We start from the raw sequence: 22388 nt of genomic DNA on the forward strand, positions 1-22388 counted from the left end.
AAATTTAAAATATATCTGTGTGTGTGTGTGTGTGTGTGTGTGTGTGTGTGTGTGTGTGTGTGTGTGTGTGTGTGTGTGTGTGTGTGTGTGTGTGTGTCTTTTTACTGAAGATTTTGGAATCTGTTTTCCACAGGAAGAATCTGCCATCTTTTCAAAGAGACAGTGAATGTGGCTATTTTCTTCCATAAACCCAGACAAGGAATAAATGAATTGGCCATATAAAAATGGACCCAGTAGAATTCTGTCCTCTTTTCCAAAGAGACAGCAAAGTGATCTTCCTTACTTTAAAAGCCACTAATTCTGTGTTTCCCCCCTTTCCCAGGAGTAGTGCACAGCAGCACCTATTCTGATTTCTGTAATTCAACCCAGTCTTTCACAAGGTTCTGTTACAAGATCAAACCAGCAACCACAAAGAAGGCATATCACACAGGGGTAAAGATGAACAATTACTTCATTAACAAAAATTCACCTTCAAACTTTAATTCAAAATCCTCCCTTTTATAATAATGCCCACTGGTTACTAAGCAAATTTCTATAACAGTGTAAAATTAATAAATTCCCCAGCCTAAATATAACATATGTAATTAAAGTCTAAGTTATATTTCCAACCAGCCCACAGAAAAACTTTGACAAAAAACAAACACACAAGACTAACAAAACTTCAATCCCAACTGAAGCATAGATCATAAACAAAATTCAGTTTGTTTGGTAAACTGAAGCCAAAAGATCTTAGAGAGAGAGAGAGAGAGAGAGAGAGAGAGAGAGAGAGAGAGAGAGAGAGAGAGAGAGAGAGAGAGAGAGAGAAAGAGAGAGAGAGAGAGAGAGAGTGAGAGAGAGAGAGAGGGCACAAAATTCAAAGTTGTCTTCTTGTGTTTCTTGCAGAGGGAGGAACCACTGGCTTGGTCCGGATCCTTCTGGCTGCCTTTGGAATGTTCATCCCTTTTAAAATGCCCAACATTCTAAACTACCTCCCAGACAATGACTCTGCTTGGGCCTCCTTCCACTTCACAGCCACACCCAGTGGTGGTTTGTCTTCCAAGTTCAGAAATGTCTAGATCACTTTCTGCACAGGCCCAGTCCGTCTCCCACTCTCTCAGCAGTCCACTTTCACCTTACCTCTCTAAGGCAAACTGTCACTTTCCAACACAAAACCACACAACACTTAGGCCAATACACAACACAGAACTCTGTTACAGTTCCAACCCTTACGTGTCACAGGGTTTTGATTTCTGTACTCTCCAAAAGTGAACTGGACCAAAAATGTCTGAATTCAATAATATATTTTTTCCAAATCATAAATCATGTGATAGTTATAACATTAATGAGGTCAGTCCCGACTCTTGGAAACCACATGTCTTTCAGCTTTATTTCCACCAAAATAGTGTTCCTTTTCAAAACCAATCCATATCTATAACAACCTCTGACCTCATCTCTGTTCAAGAGGCTTAAGTGGTTTAGTTTAAAAACAGGTGGTTTCCTCAGCAGTTCTTATTGGCTACTTAGATACTTCAATTTTTAATAAAGCGAACACTCCATTGTTCTTGAATAATTAAGAACCACTTCAGATCCATTAGCTCTGTCTTTCCAAGATGCAGTGACTCCGAGAATGACCTCTCCTCTCCGAGCATAATGGTTTTCTGTAAATGTGCTGACCTGTGTGTGGCCCTGTACCAGCCCATACCTATCTTACTAAGAATACATAATCAATATTTTAACTCCATAATTTACTTTACTAAGACATTTTTATAAGAAATATAACTTAACCTAAACTTGAATATTACTATTAACATAGATTCATAACAGTACCTTCTGGTCGACAGAAGGGGGAGTGGAGAGTGGGCCTGGGGTGGGTTGGGTCCGCGTAGATGGGTATGTGTGCAGTCACTTCAAGTTTGCATTCGTTGTCACTTTACGCCTGACACAGTGAGACAGGTTTTTCTGTGCTCAGCTGTGTTCAGACAGGACAGACCAGAGGGTTCGTCTACTGAGGCTATGTGGGTGGAGCTGAGGGAACATGAAAGATATGACCATGGTTATGGGGTTGTATTATAGATAGACCACACAATAATCAGTGAGAATTGGAGGAGCAAATCTGGAGAGAGAGAAAGAGAGAAAGGGAACCAGACAGGTCAGATGACAGAAGTTTGTGCAGAGGAATATTTTTGGACCAGTGATTATAATATTAGTTTTGAAGTTAATTATGGAGAAGGATAGAACAATCTCCATCTGTCATGGTAACCCTCCACCCCAAGGCCACTCTTTCTCCCCTCCCCTTGCTCCCCCTCTCCCCCACACTCCTCTTCTTCCTTCTTACCCAGTTTGTCTACTTGTCTCTCTTCCTTCCTCTCCTCTCTCCCCTCTCTCTCTCTCTCTCTCTCTCTCCCCCTCCTCCCCCCCTTTCCCTCTCACCTCCTTCCCAGTTCTTCCTCCCCTTTCTCCCCCTCCCCCCTCCCCTCTCTTTCTCCCCCTCCCCTCCCGTTGAGTACCAATGGCAGTCCTGGACTGAGGGGATTGCAGCCACAGCCCTCCACTCCAGAGTGAACTGTTGTTGGTGCCCTCTGTAATCACATGCTAGCCATACAGTGACAGCCTGATGTGGCTGTGAGCGCTGACATGCATGTCCTTCTGTGCAGGCTTCGTGAACGGGAAGCCCTCCTTCTGCAGGAGAACAAACGGGTCCTCCAGTCAACCGACTCGCTGAAGCAGCTGGTGAGTGATCCGCCCCGGACTCCGAGCACTCAGCAGGCAAGCCTTGCCTCTGTTCGCACCTCTGCTCCTGCCTCCCACAGACGCGGCCAGACTCGGTGAGGGCTGCAGTGTTGACCTGGCTTCTTGGAGGATACTCTAATATCTTTGGAGCTGTGGTGTGAGTGTTTGCTTGCAGTGGAGGATCACGGAAAGTCCCTATGAAACAGATGAGATGGGGAGGATTGAAAGGAGATGCGCAGAGTGGGAGGTGCCTGGAATCACCTCCACCTTTTGTGGCTATGGACCCCCTGAGGGCCCTGGTCTAATCTTGTCTTCCAGCTGCCTCCCTGTAGGTGAATGAGCACCCGACCGTTCACAGACACTCCCTCATTGGTGGACTTTTGCTGTGAGCTCACCCAGGCCCTTCAGCTCTGACCATCAACCACACAATGACACTAATCCTACCCTAACCCACTCTATTCAATGACACTTTTTCCTTTGGCTTGGCTTCGCGGACGAAGATTTATGGAGGGGTATATCTATGTCTGCTGCAGGCTCGTTGGTGACTGACAAGTCCGATGCGGGACAGGCAGGCACGGTTGCAGCGGTTGCAAGGGAAAATTGGTTGGTTGGGGTTGGGTGTTGGGTTTTTCCCTCCTTTGTCTTTTGTCAGTGAGGTGGGCTCTGCGGTCTTCTTCAAAGGAGGTTGCTGCCCGCCGAACTGTGAGGCGCCAAGATGCACGGTTTGAGGCGATATCAGCCCACTGGCGGTGGTCAATGGGGCAGGCACCAAGAGATTTCTTTAAGCAGTCCTTGTACCTCTTCTTTGGTGCACCTCTGTCTCGGTGGCCAGTGGAGAGCTCGCCATAGAACATGATCTTGGGAAGGCGATGGTCCTCCATTCTGGAGACGTGACACACCCAGCGCAGTTGGGTCTTCAGCAGCATGGATTTGATGCTTGCGGACTCTGCCAGCTCGAGTACTTCGATGTTGGTGATGAAGTCATTCCAATGAATATTGAGGATGGAGCGGAGACAGCGCAGATGGAAGTGTTCTAGGAGCCGTAGGTGATGCCGGTAGAGGACCCATGATTCGGAGCCGAACAGGAGCGTGGGTATGACAACGGCTCTGTACACGCTGATCTTTGTGTGTTTCTTCAGGTGGTTGTTTTTCCAGACTCTTTTGTGTAGTCTTCCAAAGGCGCTATTTGCCTTGGCGAGTCTGTTGTCTATCTCGTTGTCGATCCTTGCATCCAATGAAATGGTGCAGCCGAGGTAGGTAAACTGGTTGACCATTTTGAGTTCAGTGTGCCTGATGGAGATGTGGGGGGGGGCGGGGGCTGGTGGTCATGGTGGGGAGCTGGCTGATGGAGGACCTCAGTTTTCTTCAGGCTGACTTCTAGGCCAAACATTTTGGCAGTTTCCGCAAAACAGGACGTCATGTGCTGGAGAGCTACCTCATCCAGCTCTAGACTCAAGGGCTGTTGAGGGAGCTGGAGCAGGGAGGATTCTTGGACTGAGCGGTTGGCACTGAAAAGAGATTGGAAGTGTTCTGACCATCGACTGAGGATGGAGATCTTGTCACTGAGGAGGACTTCGCCATCTGAGCTGCGCAGAGGGCTTTGGACTTGGGGTGAGGGGCCGTACACATCCTTTAGAGCCTCATAAAAGACCCCTGAAGTCGCCAATGTTCGCGCTGAGCTGGGTTCATTTGGCGAGGCTAGTCCACCACTCACTTTGGATCTCTCGGAGTTTGCGCTGAAGATGGCTGCATGCGTGACGGAAGGCTTGTTTCTTCTCTGGCCAGGACGGCTTTGTAAGGTGAGCCTGGTGGGCAGCTCACTTCTTTGCCAGCAGCTCCTGGATTTCCTGGTTGTTTTCGTTGAACCAGTCCTTGTTTTTCCTGGAGGAGAAGCCCAGTACCTCTTCAGTGGATTGCAGTATGGCCATTTTCAGCTGATCCCAGAGGGTTTCAGGAGACATGTCCTAACCCACTCTATTCAATGACACTAGTCCTACCCTAACCCACTTTATTCTCCCGACATTCCCAGATTCCACCCCTTTCCCACAGACTTGGGGGGGGGGGTCACCTTTCAGTGGCATTTAACCCATCAGTACACTTCTGGGCCGCGGGAGGCAACCTGCACAGTCAGAGAGAGAACCACACAGTCAGAACCCAGGATCAGGATCAGACTCTGGTTTCTGGAGCTGTAAGATAGCGGGCAAACCCCTGCCTAGGTTCCCACATCAGAATCAGTTAGGCTTATTTCATGAACATGTGTCATGGAATTTGTTTTGTGAAAGCAGTTATTGTGCAGAACAAGGTCCCAACATTTATATAAATGTACAATTACGTAAATGCAAGACCTTTAAAAATAAACACCATATATACGTGTGTAATAGTTGACCCCGTGTTAAAGTCAACACCCTATTTTTGGCCCCGGCTTCCTGCTCATCCAAGTTCTTGATGCCCGAACACCCGGTCCCGGCTGCCCGCTGCCTATCCACACTTCCTATGCCCACAAATGGCACAGGTACCACTGCAGTCATGCATGTAATGGCCAATCCCCAAATTTCTACCTTAAAAATTGGTCCACAAGATTTGGCTGTTATACGATAAGTAGTGCAAAAAAGAGAAAAAAACGATGTAGTGTCCTTAGGTTCATTGTCAGGAGGGTTTCTGTAATGCACCTCCTTCCTGATGGTAGTAGTGAGAAGGGGGAATGCCCTGGGTGGTGGGGGTCCTCGAGGATGGAGCGTGCTTTCTTCAGACCCCACCCCATGTAGATGTCCTCGTTGGAGTGAAGGCTGATGGCGCTGGGTGAATTCACAACTCCTTGTAGCCTCTTCCTGTCCTGTGCGTTGGTGCCTCCGTGGCAGACGATGATGCCACCAGCCAGAAATTTGTGACAGTCGTTGGCGACGTACCGAATCTCCTCAAACTTCTCACAAAATATAGCCGCTGGTGACACATTCCGAAAACGTTCCCACCCCGAAACAAACTCCCCCCACCCCCAGCTGCTTATGGCGGTGGCAGGTGCAACAGATGAAGGGACGCTCGATCTTTCTCTCCTAGCTGGAGAGGTCGGAATACCACTGGATGTTCCTGAAGGAGCAGCTGGAATCGATGAGAGGAGCGTTTCACCTGGAGACTAGGAAACTGGACTCAGTGGAGGCCAGGCTGAAGGTGGGTCAAAATTAATTACAGAACATCTACGATTATCCGAAATCAGATTCTCCAAAATCCTCAATTATCCAAAAACTTTATAAAATTTCGGATAAATGAGTATATCCGAAACAAATTAGAAATCCTCATTTTTTTTGGAGTCGAACTGACTGGGGATGTCAGGCTGCCAGCGGCAGCGGGAACCTTGGGCTCCCGGCATGAGCCGGACCTCAGGTTCCCTCGCACAAGCAGGCCCTCAGGCTCCCGGCACAAGCAGGGCTTCGGTGGGGAGCGGTGGCCAGCAATTTTCTTTAGTGAGAATTAAACATTATTTTAATGCTTGAAAAGCCTCCCCTTGTTTGTTGTTTAGACACTGTTGCAACTGGGATGTTTTTTAAAAAAGGCCGATTCTCTGAAAAACGCCATTCATCCAACATGGGCCCGTCCTGACCATTTCAGCTAATTGGAGTTGTACTCTAATTAAGCTCATGTATATATCCATGTACATACATGATATCACATCTAATCCTGAGATTCTTTTCAGTATCAGAATTTATTGTCATCAACATGCCATGAGATTCGTTGTTTTGTGGCTGTGTCACAGATGTCAAATTGCTACGAATTACATTTAAAAAGAAAATATGAAGTGCAAGGAAAAGAAAGAGAGGCCATGTCCGTGTGTCATTGTCCGTTCAGAAACCTGATAGCGGAGGGTAAGAAGCTGTCCCTGCACCATTTGGAATTCGTCTTTGGGGTCCTGTACCTCCTTCCTGATGGTAGCAATAAGAAGAGGGCACAGCCTGGGAAGTGAGGGACCTTGGAAGAGAGCCTGGCCTGGACGATGAGGGTCCTTGGAAGAGGGCACGGCCTGGGAGGTGAGGATCCTTGGAAGAGGGCCTGGCCTGGGTGGTGAGGGTCCTTGTAAGAGGGCATGGCCTGAGAGGAGAGGGTCCTTGAGGATAGATGCTGCTTTCTCGATACATCATCTCGTGTCGATTTCTTGCGGGCCAGGCGGAAATTTCACTGTAAACTGTACTCAAGAAAAACTGGGATATATAAACAAAGAAAAAGGGACTTTTTCTGCATTCAGTGTGGTCTTGTGAAAAAGTGGGAAGGTTTTGGAATGAACTAAGTTTATTATTAGGGAAATTTATAAAGATAAAGATACCAAAGGATCCAAGAATATTTTTACTTGGAGATATCTATGAAAAGGATATAAAATTGAAATTGGACAAATACCAAGAAATTTTTTTAAAGTATTGCAATAGCAACTGCAAAGAAATGTTTTGCGATATCATGGAAAGATTACAGAGAAGTGTTATTAAGTAGATGGTATAATGAGATGTGGGGTTGGGTAACACCCAACCCCAACCAACCAATTTTCCCTTGCAACCGCTGCAATCGTGTCTGCCTGTCCCGCATCGGACTTGTCAGCCACAAACGAGCCTGCAGCTGACGTGGACTTTTTACCCCCTCCATAAATCTTCGTCCGCGAAGCCAAGCCAAAGAAGAAGAAGATAATGAGATGTGAAAAAATTACATTTAGTTTAAGGAATCGAGTTGAAAATTTTTATAGTATTTGGAAACCATCTATGGCTTTTATGGATAATTTTCGAACCACCCGCTCCTCTTAATTAGTAATTTTTAATAACAATTTATGATTGTCTGTGCTAATATTCTCTTTGGCTTGGCTTCGCGGACGAATATTTATGGAGGGGCAATGTCCACGTCAGCTGCAGGCTCGTTTGTGGCTGACAAGTCCGATGCGGGACCGGCAGACACGGTTGCAGTGGTTGCAAGGGAAAATTGGTTGGTTGGGGTTGGGTGTTGGGTTTTTCCTCCTTTGTCTTTTGTCAGTGAGGTGGGCTCTGCGGTCTTCTTCAAAGGAGGTTGCTGCCCGCCGAATTGTGAGGCGCCGTGATGCATGGTTTGAGGCGATATCACCCCACTGGCGGTGGTCAATGTGGCAGGCACCAAGGATTTCTTTAGGCAGTCCTTGTACCTCTTCTTTGGTGCACCTCTGTAACGGTGGCCAGTGGAGGCCGGTAGAGGACCCATGATTCGGAACCGAACAGGAGCGTTGGTATGACAACGGCTCTGTATACGCTAATCTTTGTGAAGTTTTTCAGTTGGTTGTTTTTCCAGACTCTTTTGTGTAGTCTTCCAAAGGCACTATTTGCCTTGGCAAGTCTGTTGTCTATCTCGTTGTCGATCCTTGCATCCGATTAAATGGTGCAGCCGAGGTAGGTAAACTGGTTGACCGTTTTGAGTTTTGTGTGCCCGATGGAGATCTGGGGGGGTGGGGAGGGGGCTGGTAGTCATGGTGGAGAGCTGGCTGATGGAGGACCTCAGTTTTCTTCAAGCTGACTTCCAGGCCAAACATTCTTGTATTTTAAATGGTAGGTGTTTCCTTTTCCCTTTTCTTACTTTTGGGTGGGAGGGGGGATGGGAAGAAAAATATAAAAGTTTTTTTATATTATTGGATATGGATATTTGATTAATGTTTTATTCATTTTTTCCCTGTAATGATGCAAACAATTAAATAAAATTTTAAAAAGAAAGAAATGGAAACAAACTGACTGTGCAAAACAGAAAGAATAAATATTCAGTAATATAATGTGCAAAGTACAAGTCCTTAACCGAGTCTCTGATTGAGTTTGTCGTTGAGGAGTCTGATGGTGGAGGGGGAGCAGCTGGTCCTGAACCTGGTGGGGCGAGTCTTGTGGCACCAAGACCTCTTTCCTGATGGTGTGGGTCCGTGAGGATTGCTGCTGCTCTCCCGACAGCAGCGTTCTCGGTAGTGAGGAGAGATTTTGCCTGTGATGTCCTGGGCTGAGTCCGCTACCTTTATCAAGGCTCGGGGGCATTGGTGCCGCCACACCCAGGCCAAGATGCAGCCGTCCACCGTGAAACAGGCAGTGAACATGTGCTAAAAGCACAAAAGTGCGGGATTGTGTTTTTACTACAATCAGAGCGTCTGCAGACTTTCTTGTTTCACTTCAGTGAACACGAGGGCAGTGTGTGCAAACCCTCAAGTCATGGGCAGTGATTTCAGTTGTGTAACCCAGCTATTCTCAAACTTATTTTGCCCATGGCCCCCTGAGGTCTCTGGTTAAAGTTTATGGGTCCCCTTCCCTGTGAAGCAGTCAGGTTTCGGTTTCTTCCGCAGTTCTCACCTACCCACCCACATAAAAAAAACCCATAAAAGATATTTATGTTACGTGAGGTTGAAAAGAAAACAAGACTTTTACTGAAATGTGCTGTGGCCCTCCTTGAGAAAGGCTGGACTACAGCACAGTCTGTGTCACCTGCTCTTAGCTCCCTCAACCCCATGAGACTCACAACAGAAACTTTCCTTTCAGAAAGAAATCGATGCCTTGAAAGAGAAATCCAATCAAAATAAGGAGAAAATCGAAGTCCTTGCCACAGGACCTAAAGAAAAGGTTGAGACGGACCCCATCTGATTGCTTCTGATTACATTATGATTGGGGTTCAGGGCCACGAGGAGAGATTGTTTTGAAGAATGAAAAAAGATTTCATGCAAACCTACAAAATACTGATGAGGGCCATTCAGCCCATTGAGTCTGCCCCATTTAATTATGAGCTGATCCATTTCCCCACTCAGCCCCACTGCCCGGCCTTCTCCCCATAACCTTTGATGCCCTGGCTAATCAAGAATCTATCAATCTCTGCCTTAAACACACTCTACAACCACTTGCAACAACAAATTCCACAGATTCACCACCCTTGATGTTCTAGAAGCTACGACATCCAGGAGCAGCATTACAGATTGGGATTAAGCACTCAGTTATTTCAGACTGAGATGGGAGAAAATTCTATCCCAGCAGCTGGTGAATCTGGGCAGAGAGGCAACTAAAATTAAATAATCAGATCTATAAGATGCATGTGAACTACAAGTTTGTGAGAAGCCTAGATAGGGTAGGCAGCCAGCACCTATTTCCCAGGGCAGCAATGGCTAATACCACAGGACATCTGTATCAAATGAGTGGTATTTTCTTTTTAACACAGGGAGTGGTGGGGGCCTGGAATGCATTGCCGGGGGTAATGGTGGAGGCTGGTACAACAGGGACCTTCGATAGACTCAGACAGGCATGTGGATGGAAAGAAAGTGGTGAGTTATGGGTGTGAGGGAGGAAAGAATTAGATTGATGTGGAGTAGGTTAATATGGGTTAATATTTTATATACAAAATATGAATTACATTTTACACACAGCACAGTAACAGGCGCTTTCGGCCCACAAGCCCGTGCCACCCAATGACACACTGCTACGTTTGGAATGGTGGGAGGAAACCGGAGCCTCTGGGGAAAACCCACACAGACACAGGGAGAATGTGCCAACTCCTTACAGAGTGCGCGTGATTCGAACACGAGTCGCTAGCGCTGTAACAGCACTGCACTAACTGATGGCACAACAATGTGGGCCGAAAAGCCTGCACTGCATTCAGTATTGGAAAAGGGGTTAGATCTTGCTGTGGGAGCTTGATGGAGCACAGGATATGGGTCAAGGAACTGAAATGGATGGTCATATTGTACAGAACAGGTTCGAAGGGCCAAATGGTCTACTCTTGCTCTTTTTTTGTCTGTGTGCTATACGATATATGCATTGAAGGGAGATCTTGGAATAACGATTCATCATTCTTTGAAAGTGGAATCTCATGTGGACAGGGTGGTGAAGAAGGCTTTTGGTACGCTGGCCTTTATAAATCAAAACATAGAACACAGGAGTTGGGAGGTGATGCTGAGACTTTTCAAGACATTAGTGAGGCCAAGTTTGAAATACTGTGTGCAGTTCTGGTCACCAAATTATAGAAAGGATATTAATAAGGTAGAGAGGGTGCAGAGATTTACTAAAATGTGGCCTGGATTTCAGAATCTAGGATACAAAGAAAGATTGAGTAGACTGGGTCTTTATTCATTGGAGCGTAGAAGGTTGAGGAGGGATTTGATAGATAAGGGTGTTAAAAATTATTAGGGGAATAGATAGAGTAGATGTGAACAGGATCTTCACCTTGAGGGTATGTGAGATTGGAATGAGAGGGCATAAGTTAAGGGTTAGGGGGCAAAAGTTTAGGAATAACATGAGAGGTGATTTCTTCACTCAGAGAGAGGTGGCTGAGTGGAATGACCTTCTGGAAGAGGTGGTTGTGACAGGGTCAGTTTTATCATTTAAGAGGAGGTTGAATGAGTGCATGGATGTGAGGGGGTTGGAGGGTTATGGACAGGGAGCGGGTAACTCGGACTAGAGGAGATCACTTAAATCAGTACAGATTAGAGGGGTCGAGATGGCCTGTTTCTGTACTGTAATTGTTATATGGTTATATTTAACATTTATTTGTTGTTTGTTCTGTTCAGACGGGGAGGTTGGAGCAGATGTCAGGGCAGAAGCACATCAGCCGGCTGCCAGAACAGCTGCAGATGTCGGGGAGTGAGGTGCAGCCACTATGGCGCTCGGAGTCCCAGTCGCCGGGAGACCGCCCAACCTCAGAGCCCTTGGCCAGCCAGCCCCATTGGCTTGACCACCAGGCATGCGGTGACCAGCAGCTGCCATGCCCGGCTCCCGAGCACCTCAAGGACCAGACCTGCAGTGGGGAGGGTGGCCAGGAACCCAGAATTCGCAGCCCGCCACACCTCAGGAGTCTGAAGCAGCCGTGCCCTCCTGGAGATGAGGTCCGCGGGCAGCGGGAAATCCCCTTGGCACGTGACCTCCACGACCCAGGCGGAGAGGGGCAACTGCAGGTTCCGCGGCAGACCCCCCGTGAGGAGATGGAGCCCCAGCAACCTTTGTCCTGCCGGCACAAGTGCCCTGAGAGGTGCCGGCGGGCACAAGCGGGCATCCTAGGGGAGAGGAGGAAGGCTCTGCCTCTCCCGGTGGACCTCTGTGGCAGAGGAGGGCAGCCATCACGGGCAGGGGCGCTGCGGATCCAAGGCTGCTGCCGGTCGAGGCGCCACCAAGCCCGGAGACGTTGCCCACCAGGGGATCACCTATTCCAGCTCAGCATGAAGCTGGGGGAGCAGCAGCCCAGCCAATTGCAGGGCACAGAGAACCTGACCGTGCCCACCCACAACAGAGTGCACCAGAGGAAGCGTGCCCCACACAGGCACCCGGCCACAGGTACTGCCCCAACCGTGCAGGGTGGGAGGGGAGGGGAGGGAGACACTGGGTCCACACAGGCACCCTGCCACAGGTACCACCCCAACTGTGCAGGGTGGAAGGGGAGGGAGACACTGGGTCCACACAGGCACCCTGCCACAGTTATCGCCCCAACCATGCACGGTGGGAAGGGAGGGAGATAAAGGGTAGGAGATGCCTGCAGCCTCCCATCATATCAAGGTGGATAAACCTCTGGGTCCAGACCTCCTCTATCCCAGAAACCCGCGGAAGGCAACTATTAACTAAAAAGTAAAAGCTGGAGAAACTCAGCAAGTCAAACATAGTCCTTTACACAGCAAATATAAAGATAGAGAACTGATGTTTTGGGCTTGAGCCTTCATCAAGGTGTGGAAAAATGTTGGCAGGCGTCTGAACAAAATGGTGGGGGGAGGGGAAGGGGAGGAGCACGGTCCCACAGACAGGAGGTAATAGGTGGATCAGGGAGGGATGGCCCAGCAGCAAAAAGGGGAAGGGGATGGCTCTGTGAATGGAGGGGGAAGGGGGTGAAGAGCTGGAGGGAAGAAGGGGAAGGGAAGGATTGGAGAATGGGGAGCAGGCTAGCAGAAACCCGAGAAGTTGATGTTGACTCCATCCGGCTGGAAGGGTCCAGATGGAAAATCAGGTGTTGCTCCTCCAACTTATGGGTGGCCTTGGCGGGATAGTCCATGAGGCCATGGGCGGACATGTCAGCGTTGGAGTGGGTTGTGGGGTTGAAGTGGTCGGCCACTGGGAGCTCCCTGTCACTGAATCGGACAGAGCGAAGCCGCTCAGTGATCTCCAGTCTGCGCCTGGTCTCTTCGATGGAGAGAAGACATTTTTAACTCCACGCTAATGACAGGAGAAGTTCCAGTGGATTGGACGATGGCAAATACGGTGCCGTTGTTCAACGAGGGCTGTCGGGATAATCCGGGTAACTGTGGACTGGTTAGGCCAATGACAGTGGTGGGGAAACTGCGGTAGAGGATTCTGAGAGAATCGGTCAACATCTGCTTGGTCAGTGGGAAGTTGAGAAGAGTCGGCATGGATTTGTGCATTGGAAGTCGTGTCTCATGAAGCTGAAAGAATGTTTGAAGAGTTGACAAAGAGGGTTGATGATGTTGTTCCTGCAGATTTTAGTGAAGTTTTTGATAAGGTCCCACATGGTAGATTGGAATGGAAGGTTACGCTGGAGGAGCAGCCGGTCTTTTCAGCGTCCGTAAGAGACAAAGATATATCACTGACGTTTCGGGCCTGAGCCCTTCGTCAAGGAATAGGCCAGAAGCAGGAAATCTCAGAACTGAGGATCACATTTTAACGTTGAAGTAATGAGCACGCATCTTAGTGATATTTTTAGTATTTTGGACACACGGCATGCTAACCGACCCTACTGCCCCCACCCAATTAACCTACAACACCCCCAGGTTTTCAAGGGTGGGAGGAAACCAGAGCTCCCCCACCCCGGGGAAAACTCACACAGACATAGGGAGAACATACAAACTCCTTACAGACAGCGCGGGATTCACTAACCATGCCGCCCCATAAATAGAAGCAGTAGGAGCCCATTCAGCCCTTTGATCCTGCTCCATCATTCAATAAGTCCCAAGGCTGATCATATGACATCAGTGCCCTGTTCCTGCAGATGTTGTTTGACAAGTTTGGGGTGAGCTCAACACTGTTTCACCTCAGACAGTCACAGAGTAACGCAGTGTGGAAACAAGTCATTCAGCCCAACGTCCCCGAGCTGACCAAGTTGCCTAGCAGAGCCAGTCCCATTTGCCTGCATTTGGCCCTTATGCTCCCAACCATGTACCTGTCTAACGATCTTCTAAGCATTATAATTGTCCCCACCTCCATCTCTTCCTCTGGCAGCTCGTTCCACACACCCAACCGCCCTCCGTGAAGAAGCTGCCTCTTTAAGTCTTTAAGTGTGTTAAACCTCTCTAGTTTTGGACTCCCCCATCCTGTGACGGGAACTGTCACCGTTCGCCTCGTTGATGTCTCTTGTGCTTTCATCGGGTCACCTCCCCTCCCCCCCCGCCCCCAGCCTCCAACGCAACAGAGAGATAAAACAATCCCCAGCCTATCCTGGATCACAAGCCCTCCAGCCCCCAGAACATCTCCCGGAGGCCGGTGCAATACCAAAGGTTTCTGGCATGTCCCAAACTTGCAGCAAAGTTTGGACAAATCCAAGATTTAACTTCCCTGGACAGCGGCAGTCCCCCACTCTGCTCTGAATGGCCTTACTACAACAAATGGCTCATAAATTAACAAGGAAGGAAATTAAAAAGTTGCCAACAATATGAAAAGAGGCAGAAAGAGCTCGCAAATAATTTTACAATAAGAAAAGTTAAAAGGGATAGAGAGCTGTGGAATAAATATTGGTAAATAAATATTCTGTGGTTGATTTAAGCAGATATTTCACAACATCCACAAGGGGTGGAACACAAAAGTCTGCGGACACTGTGATTGCAATAAACATGCTGGAGGACCTCGGCCCATCTCGCAGGTCCACAGGAAGTAAAGATATATCACCGACATTTTGGGCCTGAGCCCTTCTTCAAGGCTGCGAGACCCGCTGAGTTCATTTTAAATGTAGACGTGCAGCACGGTAACAGGTCATTTCAGCCCGTGCCCTCCAATTTACCCCTCATTAACCTACGATCCCCCCGGTACATTTCGAACGGGGGGAGGAAACCAGAGCCCCCCCGGGGGTGGGGGAGAAACCCATGCAGACACGGGCAGAACGCACAACCTCCTTACAGGCGGTGCGGGACTCGAACCCCGGTCCCGACCGCTGGCACTGTGACGGCGTTGCACTAACCATCACGCCAACCGTGCTGCCCCACGTTCCTCCAGTGTTCTTCACTTCAATTGCAAGGAGCACAGGAAACATCCCAGAAATAGTTTTAAATTTGGACATTGGCCAGAAATCAGGAAATCAAGGCTGGGGCTGAAGGAAGTGACTGGGGAAGAGTGTTGAAGCGCAGGACCTGACTTTTCAAAGTTCCTTTGCCTCAGGGAAGGTTGTATTCCGTCAGATTGACAGCAAATGTGTTTCCTTTCGTCATGAAGGGGGAAGGAGACAAGAAAGCAGGAAATTCCAGGCCAGTTAGCCCCACATCTGTTGCAGGAAAACACAAAAGCAGCAGATGCTGGAATCTTGAGCAGGCAAAACTATTTTTAAAGACAGTGTGAAGGGGGGCTTTGAAAATTCCAGAGTAATCTGGGAAGATCAATGTGGTGAGAGGTAAATAGCGTTTGGTGGGATTTAACCTGCACAAACCACAAACTGTGAATGTACTTCTAATTATGAGAAACGTAGAGCATTAGAAGTCCTTGTACAATGATGTAAGCTCATTGGGCTTGGCTCGGGTGGAGTTTAGAAGAGTAAGAGGGAAACTCCAAAGATCTGGAGGGTGGAGAGAGGATGTTTCCTGTTGTGGAGAAACTTGAGAACCGGCCTCAGAGTCAGAAAGTATTAGTCAGGAACAAGCCACAAGATTCATCGTTTTGCGGCAGCAATCACGACACAAACTTTTATGCAAACCACCTTATAAAAAAATAAATAAAAAGAGTGGCACGAAAAGTCAAAGTGAGGCAGGGTCTGAAGTTCACTGATCATTCAGGAATCTGATGGCGGAGGGGAAGAAGCTGTCCTTGTGCCACTGAGGGCTCGTCTTCAGGCTGCTGTACCTTTTCCCTGATGGTAGCAGGCACGGCCTGGGTGGTGGGATCTTTCAGGATACAGGCTGCTTTTTTAAGACTCTGCCTCATGTCGAGGTCCTCGATGGAGTGTAGTCTGGAGCCTGTGACATCGCAGGCCGAGTTAACAACTCTCTGGAGTTTATACTTGTCCTGAGTGTTGGCACCTCCATTCCAGGCAGTGATGCAACCAGCCAGAGTGCTCTCTGCGGTCCACCTGTAGAAGTTTATGAGAGTTTTCAGTGATTTACTGAATCTCCTCAGACACCTCTCACAAAGTCTAGCTGCTGGCGAGCCTTTGTGATTCCATCGGCCAGGGAACACTGTTATCAGTCACTCACAGCAGAGATGGAACAAATGTTTATCTCCCAGAAGGCGATGAGTCTCCGGAATCCCTCCTCAAACCCATGTGTACACAGAGGCCTTGAGTAATTGTAAGGACAAGGCAGGTAGAGGAACAAGAGGCTGGACATTGACAGCAGAGACAGAAAAGGTGAAACTGAGGGTGAAATTAGTTGGACTTTGATTTTATTAAATGCCAGAACAGGTTGGAGGGATTAAGTAACTTTCTCCTGCTTCTATGTTTAGAACGTGGAATACAACACAAGAACAGGCCCTTCAGCCGAACAAATCAACTAAAACTCTGCCGCTCGCTCCTGATATCTCTCCATCCCCTTCACATTTATCTGCCTATCCAGACGCTCCCTGGGTAAAATATTTGCCCTGCAAACCTCCCTTAAACTTCCTCCCCCTCAGCTTAAGCACAGGTCCTCCAGTGGGTGACGTCCTTGCCCTGTCCACACTTTCACCTCCACGATCACATCTCCCCGATGCTCCAGAGAAAACAGCCCAGCTTTGTCCCAACCTCTCCCCACGGCCTTTGAACAAGGGCTCCTAAACCTCATCTGCACTCTTTCCAAAGCCTTCACATCCTTCCTGTAATGGGGTGACCAGAATTACACAGGATACTCTTATTTTCATCCCAATCAAAGTTTTATATCACTGCACCATGACTTCCTTAATTAGTGGCCTGCCCAACAAAGCTGAGCAGGCCATACGCCTCCCCCCAGCCTCATCTCCACCCGTGTGGCCATGACCTCAAGCCCCAGATCCCCCTGCCCTTACATTCCCTTACATTTGACCTTCCAAAGTGCAGCATCTCCCATGTGTCTGGATTCATCTCCATCTGCCATTTCTCTACCCATATCCCTACACTGTCTACAACTCCACCAATCTTTGCATCGTCTGCAAACTTACTAACTCAGCCATTCTCATCCTTCTTGTTCATTCCCCCTTTAGGACTCAAAGTTTACAGGCCTCCTTCCCTGTGAAGCAGCCCCTTCCGTACTTCTCTCCCACCGACGACATAAAAAACTGTTTCTTTTGCATTGACGTTGCCGTTACACACAGACAGTGAGCCATCTGTCTTTAATTCCTTTCTGTCCAGTTTGATGCGCACTTTATCGATCGCAGGTTGCGGTCTGTAGCTCCGACCTGAGGCCAGATAGTTCCTCTCTGATGCCTGGCAGCACCTCAGTTTTAATAGCCTCTGTGACGTCTTCATGAAGTGCGGCCAGCACTTCCAGCTCTGACACCTCGATGCCGATTGCTTGTTCTTCCCGGTGGGGTGATGAACTGCCTGGGGAGACAGGATCAGGCAAGGTCGAGGCTTCTGTCTGTGGGGTTGGTCTCTGGGGGCAGCTGCAAGGACTTTATACTTTCTGTGGGGCATCTTCGCTCTTCAAAGTCAACACCTGTAGCTCTAACGCACCACTAAGCATAGAACGTTACCTGGAGTGCCATTTAATTATACTTTAGAGTTGGTGGTGTTACAAGCGGGACCTCTGAAACGTGCCTCCAACTGTACTACAAATATTTTATGATTTCAGTCTGTGGATCCATTTAAGTGCTCTGTGGCCCTCAGGGGGCTCTGTTTGCCCCCCATTGAGAATGGCTGTAACCCGCCCACCTACATTTTCATCCAAGTCATTCCTGCACATCACAAACCACATGGGGGTCCCAACACTGATCCCTGTCGAACACCGCTGGTCGCGGACCTCCAGCCCAAGTTCTACCCCCTCCCTGGATTGTTCCGCTCTGGGGAAAGGGAATGAAGGCAAAGATGGCAACGAGTTGGGTGACCCCGTGGTCGAGATATCGCGCGATTTTCTGACTGCTTGCTCTGAACCCACGTTCTTTTCATTGTCTTGCAGAATCTGGTTTCGTAGCGGACCCACTCAGCACAAAGCTCCACAAGGAGCAGAGGTCAGAGGTCATCCTGTCCTCTCAGGAAATATCGAGGGAGAACATGGCAAAGAGAAAGCAGCTGACACATTTGTTACAGATGGTGGCAAGTCACACGTCACATCTCCTCGAGGCCAATGTGCTGGAAAAGTAGGTCGATGCTCATTTTGCGTGTTTCTTCAGCTGAGATAGTATTGTCTGATTACACTGGACCACAATTATTTTCAAAAAGTTTGCTTCCTAAAAGAAAATTTGGGATTATGATATATAGCTTCAAACTGAACACAAAGATAATTTCAGATTTGCTGTATCACATAGGAAGTCGAAACATTAAATTAACTTTTATTGAATTTAGCAGGTTTAATCACATAATGACGCTGACACATTGTGTTAGTTCGACCGACCTAAAAATGTCCTGCCACTGATTTTAGTTTGTCCTCAGCGTCTGATGCCTCTTGTGTCAGTGTCCATTAATAGTCAGTTGGTATTGATGGATTCCAGTTGCCCTGATACAATGGTCACATTGTTCTGGTGAAACCTTTCACCATGTTCGTCACTGACTGCACCAGAATCAGCCGGGGGAGGAGTCCAAGTGCGAATGCAGAAAATGGATTTTCAATGGCACACTATCTTGTACGGTTGAAGCATGGTGTCAATCAGCTGGATGAAGTCTGGTGCTCTGTACTTGCCAAGAAAACTCAACGGCATCTTTAAATGTCTTTCGTGCATGTCTAGTACCCAGGTCTAAGATAACATTTGGATAGCACCTGCACTGAGTGTGTGCCTAGAAATACTTGGACTGACCAAACCAGCTTGCTTTGTGGGGAATATAACAAGATACTTAAAATATGACAGGAAATCACAAAGATATCTAAAAAATAGTACATGATAGGAAATATTACTGTATTTTTGTGATCAGCAGTCCAAAATCTATAAGTGTTCAAGAAGCAAAATCTTCCCTGTCCAGTTGTTGACTCCCAGTTTGCAGAAACAATGTCTTCGATGCAGAGTGAAGCCCCTCTACACCAGCCCTTCTCAACCTATGGCCCCTTATAGGTCTGCTCAAAGTTTATCAACTCCCTTCCCTGTAAAACAGTCAAGTATTTGTTTTCACTTCACCATCCCATCACACACTCCCGGGGTCAGATGCTAAGTGAAGCTCCCTCTGCTCCGTCCCATCACACACTCCCGGGGTCGGATGCTAAGTGAAGCTCCCTCTGCACTGTCCCATCACACACTCCCGGGGTCAGATGCTAAGTGAAGCTCCCTCCGCACCATCTCATCACACACTCCTGGAGTCAGATGTAAAGTGAAGCACCCTCTGCACCGTCCCATCACACATTTCCGAGGTCAGATATAGAGTGAAGCTCCCTCCGCACTGTCCCATCACACACTCCCGGGGTCAGACACAGAGTGAAGCTTCCTCCGCACTGTCCCATCACACACTCCTGGAGTCAGACACAGAGTGAACTCCCTCCACACCGTCCCATCATACACTCCCAGGGTCAGACACAGAGTGAAGCTCCCTCCGCACCGTCCCATCACACACTCCTGGAGTCAGATATAGAGTGAAGCTCCCTCTGAACCGTCCCATCACACACTCCCGAGGTCAGATATAGAGTGAAGCTCCCTCCGCACCGTCCCATCACACACGCCCGGGTTCAGACACAAAGTGAAGTTCCATGAACATTTTCTCAACACAAAGCTCCTGCTGCACACTAGAGATCGCTTAAACTATCTTAAATTTTCACAGATTGGAAGCAGGCCCTTCAGCCCATCTTTTTAATGCTGATCAAATTGCCTACTGGTGCTCATCCCATTTGCCTGTGTTCAGCTCATATCCTTCCAAACCGTTGCTATCCACATACCTATCCAAATGTTAAATGCTGTAATTGTCCCGTCCTCTCCCACTTCATCCCATCCCCGTGTGGACAAAGTGCCCCACAGGTCCCCTCTAAATCATTTCCCTTTCATCTTAAATCTGTGCCCTCTAGTTTTGGATTCCCTGAACCTGGAGTAAAGACCATGACCTTATCAGTTTTATAATCCTCTGTAAGGACTCGCCCAGCCTCCTTCACTCCAGGGAGATCATTCCCAGTCTATCCAGCCTCTCCCTTACAACCCAAGTCCCCCAGTCCCAATAATATCATTGTGAATCCTTTTTCATACCCTTTCCAATTTACTGGCATCCTCCCTGCGGTGCTGTCCATCTCAATGCCTCGGGCATTGCCTCCGACTAACTCCACGTTCCCTCCAATGGGAATTCCTCGATTGGATTGTGCAGGCTGCAAACTCCCAGTGAAGCTGCCTCAACAGTCCTCGTAGGCAGCAGGTTGGAACAGATGGTTGCAGGCATCCCATCTCCTTGCCTGGTCCTCTCTGCCCATTAATTCAATCCCCATCCCTCAGCTACGTTACAGCACCTTCACCCCACAATGTTATGGAAACATTCTGTGCCTCAATCTGACTGGCCCTTCCCTCATTCCCATAACCCTCTGTCCCCATTGTACCAGCCTCCACCACCACCCCTGGCCCCCGCCACTCTCTATGTAAACAAACCTCCCCTGAACTTTCCTCCCTGCTCAAACAGATTGGTGGGTTAACTCGGCCGGGGTCTGACGCTCCCTCTGTGTATCAAAGCCCGGTTGAATTTAACTCGGTTTTGTCATTTCACACCACGCGATTTGACCCGTGATATGGGCGGGTTGTCTTAGACATAATTAGTGGGGCAAATATCTTGCATACCCTGTGGCTCACTGTCCATGGCAAGCTCCCTGAGAACGATGCATGTCCCACAGCACAGAGAGCAGACAAGGGAGATTCTTCCCCCCACCCCCTACTCTCCACACTGCGTTGATGAATTCTCTTCTTTGCCTCACAGCTAAAGATCAAAGAAAATTCTCACTGGTCGGAAAGCAAATGGAATATTTCATCTCATCCTGAAATCCAGATGTTCTGGGAGAAGCTGAGCCGGACACCCCCATGTGAATTGCAATCCTAGTATCTCCGTCTTACACAGCCAAACAGGCTATTAAAATGTTCAGATTCAACTTGAAGTTGCTCGTTGGTGATTTCCTTTCACTCCCTGTTGTACGTGGCAGGTGGCAGCGCGGAACCTTCTGGGAGCCCCTCCAGAGGGTTGACAGAGGGTGGCCGTTTCCTCTGGAGGAGTGAGACCCCCCCGCCCTTCCTGCACCAGGAGGAGTGAGACCGGGAAGCCAATTCTTCCCACAATGAGAACCAGGAGCAACGGTGTTTCACTGAAGGCCCAAAATTCTTGGTGACACTCCGTCCAGAGGTTTCCCAGACAGATTCGTGGGACAGTGAGACTGCCATTCCATATAACCATATGACAATTACAGTACGTAAACTGGCCATCTCAGCCTTACTAGTTCGCACCAAATTAAGTGATCTCTAGTCCCATCTATCCTCTCCCTGTCCATAACCCTCCAACCCCCTCACATCCATGCACTCATTCAACCTTCTCTTAAATGACAAAATTGACCCTGCTGCAACCACCTCTTCCGGAAGGTCATTCCACCCAGCCACCACTTTCTAAGTGAAGAAGTCCCCTCTCATGTTACTTCTCAACTTTTGGCCCCTAACCCTTAACTCATGACCCCTTGTTCCAATCTCCCCTATCCTCAAGGTGAAGAGCCTATTCACATTTACTCTCTCTATCCCCCTCATAATTTTAAATCCCTCTATCAAATCCCCCCTCAACCTTCTACGCTCCAATGAATAAAGACCCAGTCGACTCAATCTTTCTCCGTATTCCAGATACTGCAATCCAGGCAACATTGAGGGGAAATTGGGTTAACTGGCCCTTTTGAAGAACGGTGGTGGGGGGTTGGGGGGGGGGTGTCTCACAGAAACCAGTAAACATAAAAGCATGACACTGGAGGAACTCAGCAGGTCAAACAGTGTCCTTTATACAGCAAAGATACAGGTACAGAACCAGCGTTTCAGGCTTGAGCCCGTCACCAATATGTGAGGTTCAGGCACCTGCCTATATTTTGTTCACCCCTTGATGACAGGCTCAAACCCGAAACACTGGTTACTGCCCCTTCCCTCTCTCTTTTTTCTCAATCCACTCTCCCATCAGAGGAAAATACAGGGACTATGAAGTAGGGAGGGTTTAGTTTTTATTGGTAAGCACAATATATATGGGTTGGCACAACTCTGAGGACCGAAGGGCCTGTACTGAGCTTTAATGTTCTCTGTGAACTTAATTCTCTTAGCAGTTGGTACACAGCCATTTTCCCACCATTGGAATGTGGGAGGAAACTGGAACACTCGCAGGAAACCCCTGCCATCACAAGGAGCGCGTGAAAACTCCACGCAGACGGCGGCCAAGGTCGGGATCGAACCTGGGTCTCTGGGGCTGTGAGGCAGCGGCTCTGCAAACAGATATCGAGGAATTGTCTATCAGCCTGA

General features: G+C 48.4%; 1 protein-coding gene across 4 annotated transcripts in view; it reads left to right on the forward strand.

The window, feature by feature from the left end:
- LOC138753152 (uncharacterized) overlaps positions 1–21007 on the forward strand; it is a 68789-nt gene extending 47782 nt beyond the window's left edge. For 2 of the 4 annotated variants that reach the window (XM_069915736.1, XM_069915739.1), the window contains 7 exons: positions 2634–2709; positions 5764–5874; positions 9216–9296; positions 11228–11987; positions 16296–16416; positions 17921–18101; positions 20833–21007. In XM_069915736.1, the coding sequence (XP_069771837.1) occupies positions 2634–2709; positions 5764–5874; positions 9216–9296; positions 11228–11987; positions 16296–16416; positions 17921–18101; positions 20833–20952 (1450 nt within the window). In that variant the 3' untranslated portion in view covers positions 20953–21007. The remainder of the gene's footprint in view (positions 1–2633; positions 2710–5763; positions 5875–9215; positions 9297–11227; positions 11988–16295; positions 16417–17920; positions 18102–20832) is intronic. The other 2 variants (XM_069915738.1, XM_069915737.1) reach the window with 2 other exon arrangements.
- Positions 21008–22388: the final 1381 nt, after the last annotated feature.

Source organism: Narcine bancroftii, chromosome 2 (assembly GCF_036971445.1).
Source record: "Narcine bancroftii isolate sNarBan1 chromosome 2, sNarBan1.hap1, whole genome shotgun sequence".
Classification (NCBI taxonomy): domain Eukaryota; kingdom Metazoa; phylum Chordata; class Chondrichthyes; order Torpediniformes; family Narcinidae; genus Narcine; species Narcine bancroftii.